At 42.1% G+C, this 13,362-nt stretch overlaps 1 protein-coding gene across 1 annotated transcript in view; it reads left to right on the plus strand.

Annotated features, from left to right (window-relative positions):
- Nucleotides 1-13,362, plus strand: part of KCNH5 (potassium voltage-gated channel subfamily H member 5) — a 275,224-nt gene that overhangs the window by 86,554 nt on the left and 175,308 nt on the right. The window contains exon 7 of the mRNA XM_090034229.1: nt 10,911-11,340. Coding sequence (XP_089890355.1) covers nt 10,911-11,340 — 430 coding nt within the window. The remainder of the gene's footprint in view (nt 1-10,910; nt 11,341-13,362) is intronic.

Here is a 13,362-nt window from a genome sequence, read left to right on the forward strand (position 1 = left end):
AGGCCATGATCCTGGGTTCCCCCTGCCCTGGCAAATTGGGGATCTGATTCTCGATCCTACAATTGATCAGATCTCATTGTGCTTGTAAGTGAGCATCTGAAAGGGTCGACAACTGGTTGACCCCAGTTGTCTTTCCTGCCTTGTGGGAGGGGAGCTGGACCTGATGATGTTGCGAGGTCCCTTCCAGCCCCTTACAATCTATGAATCTGTTAGGGACCAAAGTCCCAATTCAAAAATGGCTTAAAAGCCTGAGCCCTGTTGACTTCCAATGAAATTTAGGTTCCTAAGTTCACAGGTCACTTCTGAAAATGGGACTTGTTCTCATGAGTCACTTAAGTGTTCTTGTAAAATTCATCCTGAATGTTTTACTGAATACAGGTCTTTGTGAGAACCATCAGAAAACCTGATTTTTTTTCATAATACCTTTGTGGGGAAAGAAAGCTCTAGGTGGGATTTTTTTTCTAATTATGCCATTTCTCAGGAATTAAGTCTTAACATGGTATTATATAATACCAGTTTTTTTAAAGCATCCTTTCTTTTGGTAGTTGATGCCTTTAGAATTGTAGTTCCCAGCATGGCACTCAACAGTTTCTGCAAGCTCGTGTGAAGTACTGTTGCAAGGTATGAGGTTTCAGGTGAGGAAATTCAACATCAGTGCAGACAATAATTCAAGCAGAGCTTTGCAATGAGGCTGCTCGCACCTAGTTTAGACGAGGTGGGTGTTTGGAGTCATGAAGACATTTCCTGTGTTGATCTCAAGAACAAAAATCCATAGTTGGATGATGGAGCAGACTTGTATCCCCTGTGATGCAGGTCCCTGGGCTGGATGAACCTGTGGTCTGGCCCATTTTGGAAATTCTTCTGTTCCTATACTGCAGTGCTGACATAATCTGAATCATGTCAGGGCTATTGAATAGTATGTTTTATAATTTGCATCCTTAAAGAAAAGGTCCTTTAGTGTGTGATACTGGGAGGGGAAATTTGCTGAATTATTTGTAATAATAGCCTTCTTGATTAATTGGGGACACCGGTCCTAGGAAAGGTTCCCTTCCCAGTATTAATACTTATCTTCCTCCTGATTTTTTATTTTTTTTTTACCTTCAGACATATTGCGAAGCTCATCTTTTTCTTCTCCTGGCTTTTTCTGGAACAGTAATTTTTTGTTCCATAATGTGGTAGCAGTTCCAGTTTTATGGACCTCTGAGCATTTCATGTTTTGGACATTATTGCTAACTTGTATGTTGGATTATTTTTGGTACATGTGTCCAAAGCTAAAAAATAAATAAATCCTGAAATAAATAAAGTGGGAAAAAATTAAAATGTGCCTAAGGAAAAGAATCAACATCCTGTCATATTAAAAATTGCAGAACAATTAACATTTCAGTGTGCTTGAAAACAATCCAGATGTTTAGACTTGCTATCAGTGTGTTTAGCTAGAGGAACGCAGAATGCTATACCCATTTTTTTTTTTTTAACATTTTGTTTGAAAGAATAATTTCTAAATATTAAGGAAGACTTGCTAGGCTATCAAGTAACTAATTTATTCAATTACAAGGCCTTTATGAGGGAATGCAATGTGGTTATTCTGTGAAATGTTTTCTTTTCAATTGAAGATGCATCCTTTTCAGCCTCTTCATCGATCATGTTGAATTCAGTAGCACTAAAAATTGTGCTAGCACACTTGGGATAGCAGAATTGGCATTTTAAAATCAAACAAATGTACTTTATTCTAAGGGGAACATCTCATCCTGTTTCATGACTCTGAATAAAAATATTCTTGCAGAATATTGCAAATTATATTTGCTAGGTTTTTAAAAAATGTGCCATCCAGAAAGCTGTGGAGTCTACAGCAGTTTTGAATGTTGCACTAGATCAGGGGTGCTTAACCTCCAGCTTTCTGGGCAAATGTAGCCTACAGAGTCATAGGGATCTGGTCAGAGGGTTTCCCCGTGAATCGGGAAATATGGCAGCAGTGGTATTAAATATGGCCACGTTGCCCTGCTGCCAAGTTCCCAAACCCCACACAGCATGTTGGGGTCATGTTATGCCCCCTCTCCTCTGTGGCTGGTTGGAGCTGGGCCATGCCCTTCCCCTTGCATTGGATGGGGCTGGTCCACACTCCCTTCCCCACACTGGGCCAGGTTGGGGCCATTTCCCTTTTCACCTGTGGAACCAACTTGGAGTTGGGCCATGCCTCCTCCCTCCCCACCCCCACGGTGCCATGTTGGAGCCGGGTTGCCCCCTGCCCACCTCCATATGGCCAGATGGAGCCCTGCTGTGACAGGCCTGTGCTGGATCAGGACCATCAGCTGGATCTGGCCTGCAGATGGCCTGAGCAGTGCCCATCCAGCCCACAGCCCAAAAAAGGTTGAGCCACCCCTGGTCTAGATCAGTTGTCAATGAAGAGTCTGGACGGCACTGAATGCTCCTAAAAGACTGTATGCTAGATGCAAGTGACATTGTGTCTGTCTGTCTCTCTGCCCATCTTCTGCCTTACTCACACAGAAAACTCATGCTTAAAATAGTGTCAAGGTTTCAGAGTTAGGTCCTTACCCTTCCTGGACAAAATCTGAGTGTCTCTTGCAATGCACAGGTATCTCAGAACTTTTTGAAGGAAAAGTCACCACAATTTTTTGATGTCCATTTTTCTGTAGCCTCGTTCCCAGAAATAGCGGCATGCTTTTGGCTAAGTCTTCTGGAAAATTTCAGCTTATATGCTTGAAGGGTGTAAAGTTATCAGCAGCTGGAAATGGGGCATTATAATGGGAAGCATCAGACAGCCTGATAATAGGATAGCTCTATAATCATTGGTTTACCCAGTGGTATAATTGCTTGTTTACCCACCCCAGCAAAACTAAATCTCTTTGTCCTTCCTACTACTATGTGGGTTTGAGAAAATTGAACTTAAAGGACTCTTACGTCAGCAAACTTGGCTCTTTGGTTAACCTTGGAAGGGGTAAATGAGCTTCAGTCAAATCATTTTTCACTGAAAATGTTTTTTCCTACTATGTGCAGAATTTTAAGCAGAAGTCTGGGTCACTGCTGACATCTGAATGTTCAAAGACCACATGAGGCACTGCATACTATATTATCCCCCTGATGGCTTCCCATGGCTGTTAAAAGAAAGGCTCCTAAAGAGAGTCTACCACCTCTGTTATTTCCAGAAGAACAAAACTGAATCAGATCTACAAGGCTGTCTCTGTAGTCAATTATACAGATTGATAGTACCCAAACTGCTGCCTAATCTGAAGAAATCAGCAGGGATTAGCTGCTTTCTCTTCATTGCCAAGAATAGATTTGTAACCAACCAAAGCTGCATATCCTACACCAGGTAGAGGAGGATCCAGGAAGCTGAAATCTTACTTGAAGAAGGGAAATGATAGACTGAACAACAGTTGGTCGGCTTTTGACCTTCAGAAGAATAGAGCCTTAGCCATACAATGCTTCCAAGTGTAAGGTGCTCCAGCTGGGGGCATACGACCCTCATCACACATACAGGCTCGATGGTGACAGCTTGACTTGCACACGGCCGAAAGGGACCTGGGGGTAGTGATCAACCATCGCATAATGTGAGCCGAAGGTATGAGGCAATGGTCGGCAGGGCAAACGACATGCTGGCATGTATCAACTGATGCATCTTGTGTAAAGCTGAGGAGGTGATGCTTGTGCTGTACTCAGTGCTGGCAAAACCGCAGCTGGAGTACTGCATCCAGTTCTGGGCAACGCACTTCAGAAAGGACGTGGAAAAACGTGACAGGGTTCAGAAAAGAGCCCCCGGTATGATCAGGGACTTGCAAGGCAAGCCATATGAGGAAAGGCTGAGGGACCTGAGACTCTTCAGCCTAAACAAGAGAAGGTTGAGAGAGGACTTGACAGCAGCTTACCGCTGTATCAGAGGAGCACATCAGGAGCTTGGTGAGCAACCGTTCACTAAGGCACCCGTGGGGAAGACCAGGACCAATGGATACAAACTCCTGGAAGGCCGCTTCAGGCTTAATACCAGGAAAAACACCTTCAAAGTCAGTATCCAGACTGTGGAAGAAACTCCCTGCAGAGGTGGTACAGTCACTGACCCTGGAGGTTTTCAAGGGGAGACTGGACAGTCACCTTGCTGGGGTCACTTGACCCCCGTTGTCTTCCTGCCTAGAGCAGGGGGGCTGGACCCGATGATCTGCAAGGTCCCTTCTAACCCCTAACATCTATGAATCTGTAACATCAAGGGTAACATTTTTCCACTTCTAACTACTACACTTTTCTTTATGTGGGTTTAAATAAAGTCGACCAAGTGCAGTTTAAATGGGTTTAAACTTGACTAAATCCTTTACAATCATCAGAAAACAAACACAAGGTCTAGTAAGCATTACCTTATTGTCTGGTTTAGGTTTAGTTGCTATAAATGTTGTGCTTTTGTCACAATAAATACTATTTGATCATTTCAATTTTCTTAGGGCCTGAATTGGTGACTACTGAAACCAGCAGGGAGATTTTCCATTGACTTCAGTGGGTTTTGACTCATACCTTGAACTTTTTAAGATAAGACCTATGAAAGAGACAGCTTTTATATGCTATTTTTGAGCTGATGTTTCAAACCATGACCAAAGAATTGGTTTTTCTGGGTAAATGATTTTTCAATTGGAAGCATTCAGACGAGCAGGCAAGCTGTAAGTTAGGTGAATGCCCTCATTTGGTGACATGATTTAACACCCTGGCGACAACCCTTTCATTTCCTGAGGTGTGGGTTTTGGATTGTTTCTCCTCACAATACAATTTGATGTTCTCAGAGATAGGACATATCGTTCAAAAAATATTGCAAACAATTGGCTCAATTGACTTGCTGCCCACTTACGCTAATGTAATGACAAATGATCCTCCTGGGAAGCTGGATCTTCAGTGTCGCAGCTGAATTTACGATTATGTAAAGAGTACTATGAGAAAACTGGACTATGTCCTTAGCTGAATCCTTAGGTTACTCTACTTGGATTATTCTTCCCTACCTTTCTATTTCTCTAAATGCTGGTGCCAGAACAGGCCACTCTCTTCACTTTCCCCGGCTTATTCAAAACCATTTTGAGTTTCCCATGTACATATTTTTGAATAGTGATGACTTATGATTCATTTATAATGTAAATAAAACTAAAAGAAGAAAGAAAATACAGTCAACTAACCAGCTACTGATTTTTTTTTATTTTTTTTTTTAAATCTATGTAAACCTGCACTTGAAGTTGCATGACTTTAATACTGAAGCCAGCTTCATTTAATTTATTCTGCCAGAGAGACCTGTTGAAGCTTTGGCAAAGCCAGGCATGAACAATTGCATCCTTTTCCTCAGGAGATGCTCTGTGTTGGTGGAAGAAGCAGGTGCCAATTCGGGCACAGCACAGTTTTCAAACACATGAATAGTCCTGTTGCTTTCTTCTACGGGACTGCTCTCTGTAAGACTACTCACACACATCAGATTATGTACGTAAGTGCTTTGTTGAATGAAGCCCTGGGGCACTGTCCTCTGCGGGGAAAACAATTTCAATTGCTCTCTGTCACCTGGTCACCTTTAATTCAGTAAGATTTGTAAATCAAATACTGGCTTTCGGACCTAAGAATAAAAATAAATCTCTTATTTTCTGGCCTTGAAACAACTGATTGAACTCAGTTGGCTTTGAAACTAGTAGATATCCAAACAAGTTTCACAACAGTGCTATTTGGGGTAAGATATTTACCAGGGAAAATTGAATGATCCTCTGTATTTATTGCTTGATAAATAGGACCACTCAACTATACAAATAAGAAGGCAGTGGTGATCTGGGTGTGGAAAAACAGATGCTTTGCAATATAACTTTTTCCCAGAGTTGGAACTAAGTGTTGGTTATGACAGTATTTGTACTGGTGCTGAGCTGTCTTTATAACTTTGAAAGTGAAAACCGTGTTCTGTGGGGCACGACTGTCTTTATGCTCAGTGTAGAGGGACTATCGCAATGGGATCTGAGTCCACTGGGTTTCCAACACACTACTGCAGTACAAACAGTCACAGCAAAGGCCTCCTAACTTTTAGTCTTAGCTCTCATGATAACTCCTGAGTATCCTCATACTTAATGTTTAGATGCTTGACCCCAGGAAAATAATCCACAGCTTGGCTTGCGGTGCTGAAGACAGAGAAACAGGCTTTAAGAATGGGATGCTTGAGCAAGCAAATGCCTAAGCCAGTCAACAGGAAATGCTGACTAGAAGATAGGGCTGAAACCCTGCCCCTCTCTGGAGCTTAGTTGCCTCCCTGCAGCTCTGAATCGGCACCTTCAGCAGACTGGGATTCACAGCTGAAAACCTCCTCCCTAACTTAAGAGGCCTAAACCCTCCCTTTGGAGATGAATGAGTGGCTTGCCCTTTTTGAGACCTGGCATAAGGACCAGGTAGGGTGGTGGCTATTTTTTATACAACACTCTTGGATTTAGTGTTTGCCCAAGAAGTGGGAGAAGAGGGATCAGTACCCTGCCCAGCTGGTGGGGTTTCACCCCTACATCTCCTTGAAGTGTCCTAACCCCCACATGAGAAGGAAATCTAGGCTGGGGGCAGTTTCCACCCTTCATGCAGAAGCTGAGCTACTGTGTGAAAAGGAATTCAAGATCCTTGGGGTCAGGAGAAACAGCACAAGAGGGAGTCTGACCCCCTCTTCACAGATGAAGACACTTTACCTGATAGAGGGAAGTGTTAGTTTCTAGCCCCTGCTGTCAGCACTGTTTATGCATTTTGCTTTAAACAATTATTGGTCAAAATAAATGTACAATCCTGGGACCAGTGACTGGAACTCAGTTTTTCTTTTGAGCAAGTGCCCTCCTTCCCTAGGCTAGAATTACTATTCCCTCTTCTGTTCTCTTATGGCCATGTCAGGATAGAGACTGTCACCCACTCCAGACTCATTGTTAGAGCACTCCCCTAAGATGTGGGAAATGTGCATTTTAGCTCCCTCAGCTACAAAAGGGCACTGAATCCAGATTCCCCACTTCCAAGGCAAGTGCGCCAAGCTGTTGGCCTCTTATATTAAAGGTGGGCATCATCAGTGTTGTTGAACCAAAGTCAGCATGGCAGCTGTGTTTTGTGCCAAACTCAATGATCCGTCTGTGTAAACTTATTTGGAGTGTACCTCCTAGATTGAAACTCTTAGGAGACTTAGACCCAGAGAAGGTTAGTTTGTGAATCTCAGTGGCACTTAGGTGTGAGGTAGTGGCCAGTAGGGCTGTGCAAAGCTTTGGTCCCTGATTTGATTTGGCAGAGATTCGGCCCAATTCAGTGGCCGAATCTCCAAATCTGAATCGAATCAGAGGACCCTTTAATCTCTCCAGTTCAAATTGGAACCCTCTGAATCAATTCGGAAAGATGTGGTGATTTGGACATAGGCACAGCTTTAAATGTTTTTTCTACATACCTCTAGGTAGCGGGTGGCTTGTGATTGCTGTGATGCTGGGGCACATGCAGTGTCCCACAGGAGTGTGGGGGGCTCCCAGAAGCACTTCTGGTTCACTTCCGGGTCTCCCGGGGAGCGCGCTGGAAGGGCCCCCCTGACTCAGCGACTGGTACCTCTTGGGTTGGGGGGCGACTCCCAGAGTTCCCCTGTGGCTGATTGCCAAGCCACAGGGGGCCTGAGGGGGCCCCCAGTGTGCTCCCCCACGGACCTGGAAGTGGACTGGAAATACTTCTGGTCCACTTCCGGGTTTGCCAGGGAGCACATTGAGGCCCTCCCCCACCCCCGCACTCCTGTTGGGGCACTCCATCTGCCCCACCAGCGCAGTGATCACAAGCTGCACTGGTACCTCAAGGTATGTAGAAATAACTTTTAAAGCTGTGTCTGTGTCTGAAGCACTGATTCTCCGAATCAGCATCAAATCTTCAGATTCGGACTTAGCTGAATCGAATCAGGGACAGTGATCCAAATCAGTGAATTGAATCACTGTCCCTGTTGAGTACGGCCCGCTTCACACACCCCTAGTGACCAAGGTTCACAGACTTGCCAAGATGGAGGCAGTTCTGAGTATGTGCAGTAGCAGAACTCTGGACACCAAAGAAATTTTACTGGGGAAAATGGAGGTGCCACCTTCAGGCAATGAGCTGCCCAAGCACTTTTGTGGGCTTCCACATTCACTTTTGGTTTGGTTTTGCCAAATATAAGATATAAATAAAACACTGGCCAGGTTCAGGTGCAGACTGTCATCTTCTCTAATTGACTTCACAACAGGTTCTTGGAATCTTTTAGTCATAGTCTCTAACTTGCACAGAGATAGTTGGTCATGTTCATCTGAAGTTGGTCAGAAAATAGAGCAGGATAGCACCATAGAGACTAGCTGAGGTTGAAATGCTTGAATCGGTTACTCTCTAAGGTGCCACCTGCTCTACCCTCTGCCAGTTGCTAATTCATCAAGCACTAACTTCAGTAGAGCCATCATGAATGAATTTGGTGTACTGTATTGTATTCTTCAGCAACTTTATGTTTTTGTATGTATCTTGTTGCTTTTGCTTTATGTCTGCTGTCTCGTAGACTGTAGTTGTAATGGACTCAGTCTAATCCCCTTTGAAGTCTATGGGTATTTTTCCCAGGTTATTGGATAAGACCGACAGTGCATAATGTCCAAATAGCCAGTGTATTACAAAGCAGACAAGTATCTGTTCAGTTAAAAATCTGAATAATAAACTAGATCTATACCTAGCATAAAGTTGAAAGATGGAAAAATTCACTTTCTTAGTGTTAGAAGCAAGATTTGTGATGAAAGGTAATGTGTTTTATAAGTCCAACTGGTGTAATTGGGAGAGAAAACAGACAAGCTTTTGGTCCTCAAATACCCTTCATTAGGTCTCCTTTAGCATTAGTTATTATGTGCATTCGAATGCAGGGATAGGACTTCAAGGATTTGGGGATCTGAAACAGAAATACCTACTGAATTTGAAATGCATACAGTCTCCTCAATTGAACTTAGAATCTCAGATGTAGTTTACCCTTCAGACGCCGTGTTTCATAAGGAACACAGACGCATGAGGGTTTAAGGTTCTTTTGATATTAAAAATAACTTCAGGAACTCCAATATTTTACAATTTGATAACATAATTAGCTAGTGTTTTGTCTAGATTGATTTGATGATAATGTACAAAAAAGGGTAATTTAATCTTGGCAAAGAAATGAAGAATATTTACCTCTTTCCTTTCTATGTCTTAATTTCTACTTCAGATTAAACATTTTGTCTGCTGAATATTTAACGTTTGAAATTTCCCTGTATACGTCTTCTGTTTTGAATCATCATTTAACTTGGTGAAAAAGTGAGTTATATCCTGGGATTGTAGAGCATTGAGATCCTGTTGTTTTTCTTTTTTTCACATGTATGATCTCCTGCCATATGCAGACCTTCAACTTCTCCTGGGAGAGTTGCTGCTCTCCCAGTAAAAACCATAAATGTACAGATGTTCAGAGCAAAAATGGCTGCTCGTAGGAGAAAAATAATTCCAGGAACAACTGGGGTTAAATCATTTTCAGGAGAGTTTCTCCTGGGAGACCAAAGGTCTATATATGTTTCCTTCTGAGAGAAGCCATTGCACAATCCTCCAACATCCCTGTGTCCCTTCCCTCCTGCCCTTCCCCCCTCCTTACCAGGGGAGATGGTGTCTTATTCAAGCTGGATATTACTGCTCCAGCCAAGCATGGAGCAGATCATGCACCCTTATAATCCCCACATTGTGCTGCAGGGAGACGGACCCTGATCCTGAGCAGTCAGGATCAGCAAATCAGGGCTGTCCTGTACATAGCTGCCATATGTCTCCAGGCTGACTGAGGTAGCCTGCAGAGCACACTGAGATGTGTGCACAGGGGTCTCCTGGCTGCACAGTGTCAGCACTGCAAGCTCTCTGATCTTGAAGGGCTCAGTATTCAAGTGCCTGTTTGGGGAACTCCAGGTAATTTTTTTTCTATCAGGAAACCCCCCCTGGGAGAATTCTCTCAAATCACTTGAATGTGTGTGTGCACAGCCTCTGTTCACATTCTTTGGGAATCTCTTATGTGCATTAAAAGGGGTAGACCCAAATATTTCTATTATTTTTCCCTGTTTTTCTCTGCTTGTATTTGCTTAAACACTTGTACTTGTTGATTTTAAAAAATGTTGTAGGAAAATACCTACATAGTCTGGTGACTGGCAAATTAATTATCTTTATGTGCAAAGGCATATAGATTTCTAATCAGTGGCTTGTGTTGTATACCACACCCTCAAAGGGCAACTGGTTCTCATTTATTGGGTGAGTACTCTACTGTTGAATAAGTGAGGCATCATTTTACATAATAAGGGTATCAGTTATACCAGATGCACCTAAAAATAAGAAACGTTAGACCCTCTCTTTACAGGGTGGTACCTAGCCACTCTCTAAGGTAAGGATAAGGGTAGCTATATGGGCAGATCATTTCACATCTGTTCTTGATAGCAATTCTTGCACCTTCCCCTGAAGCATCTCCCCGTCCAGGCTATAGGATTTTGGATTAGATGGATCATAGGTTTGCCTAATATGACATTCCCATGCTCTAATTTAATATCCCATGGATGCGGTTCTTTGAAAAACTTAGAAAGGACTCTATCTTGATTATGTACTTCTGCTGGCGTCTGATACGCTTCCACTAATGTTAAAACACACTTGATTTATTTTAAAATAATCCCTAGTGCTATTCCTATACTTGTGATTTGGCTTGACCTATAAAACTAGCTTATCCTGTAAGTGCCAAACCTTGAACTGAGCTATTGAAAATAACAATAGTGGAATTTGTCTTGAATTGACAGTTTTCTGTATTTAAATATTTAATGAATGCTTAATTAGAGCAAAAACAAGAGTCAGGGGATTGTGTGTTGCATTAACATTGTATTTCAAATGAAGTAATGGATTTTATTCTTTTCTAGGGGATCAGCAGCCTCTTCAGTTCCTTAAAAGTGGTGCGTCTTCTACGACTTGGTCGTGTTGCCAGGAAATTGGACCATTATCTAGAATATGGTGCTGCAGTACTGGTGCTGTTGGTCTGTGTATTTGGACTAGTGGCTCACTGGCTAGCCTGTATATGGTACAGCATTGGGGATTATGAGGTGATCGATGAAGTCACTAATACAATCAAAACAGATAGCTGGCTCTACCAGTTGGCATTGAGTATCGGGACCCCATATCGGTACAATACTACCGGCTCAGGGCAGTGGGAAGGAGGACCCAGTAAAGACTCGTTGTACATATCCTCTCTCTACTTTACCATGACAAGCCTTACAACAATAGGATTTGGAAACATTGCTCCTACCACTGATGGAGAGAAGATTTTTTCAGTAGCCATGATGATGGTTGGCTGTAAGTAGAATGGTCTTACTGTATTTTGTTTTATTTTGCACGTACATATTTATCTTCCAGCATTCAATATGCCATATTTTAAAGCACATGCATTGACTTGTTATACTGTTACTATTAGTTGCACATGTAGTATCCCATGATTGCCATCAGGACTCTTGACAGACATATATTTTCGCATGTTGCACTGCAGATAAGTAAACATGGAATAAAACTGGTGATATAGAAGAAACACTTATCTGATCATGACTTGGAAGATATATATAGTGTTTAAGTAGATCTGATCAAAATTATATAGTACATGCCAGGATTTCTTTTTTGCATTTTAATAATCTGGATATGCATTAAGTATTGAATTGGGTTAAAAATTTGAACTCTCAGACTCATGGGGCCAATTGAATTCATCTGATTTTTTTTTTTTTTTTTTTTTTTTTTTTTTTATTAAATGAACTCCCTCTAGCTAGTTTTCAGAAAGGTGCTGTGCCTTTTATGACATTGGTTGGGTTTTAACGTAAGCTCTATTTTTATCTACTGAGATGGTATCCTTTGTCACCGTGGAAGCTGAAGGTAGAGGAGGTCATTAGAATACATAGTATTGTACCCCTTCTTAGTTTCCTGCTGTTTTGCAGCTCCTCTCAAATGGTTTTCAAATGACAGCGCAAAGGAAGATTCCTTATCTCAGATGCTATCTCATGGCTCTAGGTGAGAACACTATGCAGCTTTTCAGGTTAACAAGAATCTTCAAAATATAGTGTAGTTTGAGCAGCTGGCATAGGGAACCAGGGGGCTGTTGAAAAATTTAATACACGAATAAAATCATTGGGAAAATGGTAAATTATTTCATTGCTTAATAATTAAAGAAAGTGCTTCAGTTGTGCGTTACATTGTCAAAGGTTTGTACAGCGACCGAGTAATTATGTAACAAGTGTGCAAACAACACCTTTTGAAATTAGGAGCTGTGTAAGCTGTCTGCTAATTAAGTTCTGCGCCACCTTAAGTCCTTAGAAAAATACATAACTGTAAATGGCAAGTCTTTTTGCCTTAAAGCTTTTCTAGAAGTCCCATATTATTAAATCTATTCATATTTTTAATGTTATTTTTAATGTCTTCTGTTGTTTCAGGAATCTGATAGCATGCTTGCTGTGTGGTTTGATATGATTTGTGCTTAAGCAGCATCTTCACGTATTGCAGTGCACTTCACAGTCTATAAAATGTAGTTCCCAAGCTATGTCATTACTGAGCCACTGTGGATACACTATAGGAAATATATAGGTGGTGGTGGACTGCAAATGCTTTTTTTCTTGATTCTGCTAGATGGTGTTTACAGGGGTCCAAGGACTGGGAGAACTGAGTGGTTTTGCAGCATCTTTGATTTTTCTGCAGGCCACTGGTGTGGTGCAGGGGAAGGGAGCAGGAAATGGAGCTTGCAGCATTCTCCAAGTTTGCTACCACTGAATACACTATAGACTAATTGGAAAATAGTGCTGGAAGGCATCTTAGGAGATGATTTATTTCAACCTCTTCCTCAGGGCAGGATCATCCTTGTCTAAGCAGTCATTGCTCGGTATTTGTCTAGTTTACACCACTAGCGAAGGGGATTTCACAGCCTTTCCAGGCAGTCTGTTTCAGGACTTGACCATTGATAATTAGAAAGTTCTTTCATACCTAATCTCATTTCTCCTCGTTGTAATTTAAGATAGTTGCTGCTTCTTGTGTCTACTAGGGGCACAGAGAATAGTCAGTCGCCATCTTCTTTGTGATACCCATTTTCTCTTTGAAGGCTTGTCAAATCCTCCCTCTGTCTTCTCCTGGGTAGACTAAACAATTCAGGTTCTTCCATGCCTGGTGTCAGTTCTTCCAGCCATCGTGAGGTCCTTCGTCTGAAACACGTAGAGACATAAAAGCTACAGCTCATTACTAAAGAGTGGTATGGACAGAAAATTGTGCCCACTCCCAATAGCTGATACTGATAGTAAGCATGGGTGCTAGCTGCAAAATTGCCTAAGTAGGACACAGGTTGGGTAT

This window comes from Crocodylus siamensis, chromosome 2 (assembly GCF_052110815.1).
Source record: "Crocodylus siamensis isolate JL-2025a chromosome 2, ASM5211081v1, whole genome shotgun sequence".
NCBI lineage: Eukaryota > Metazoa > Chordata > Crocodylia > Crocodylidae > Crocodylus > Crocodylus siamensis.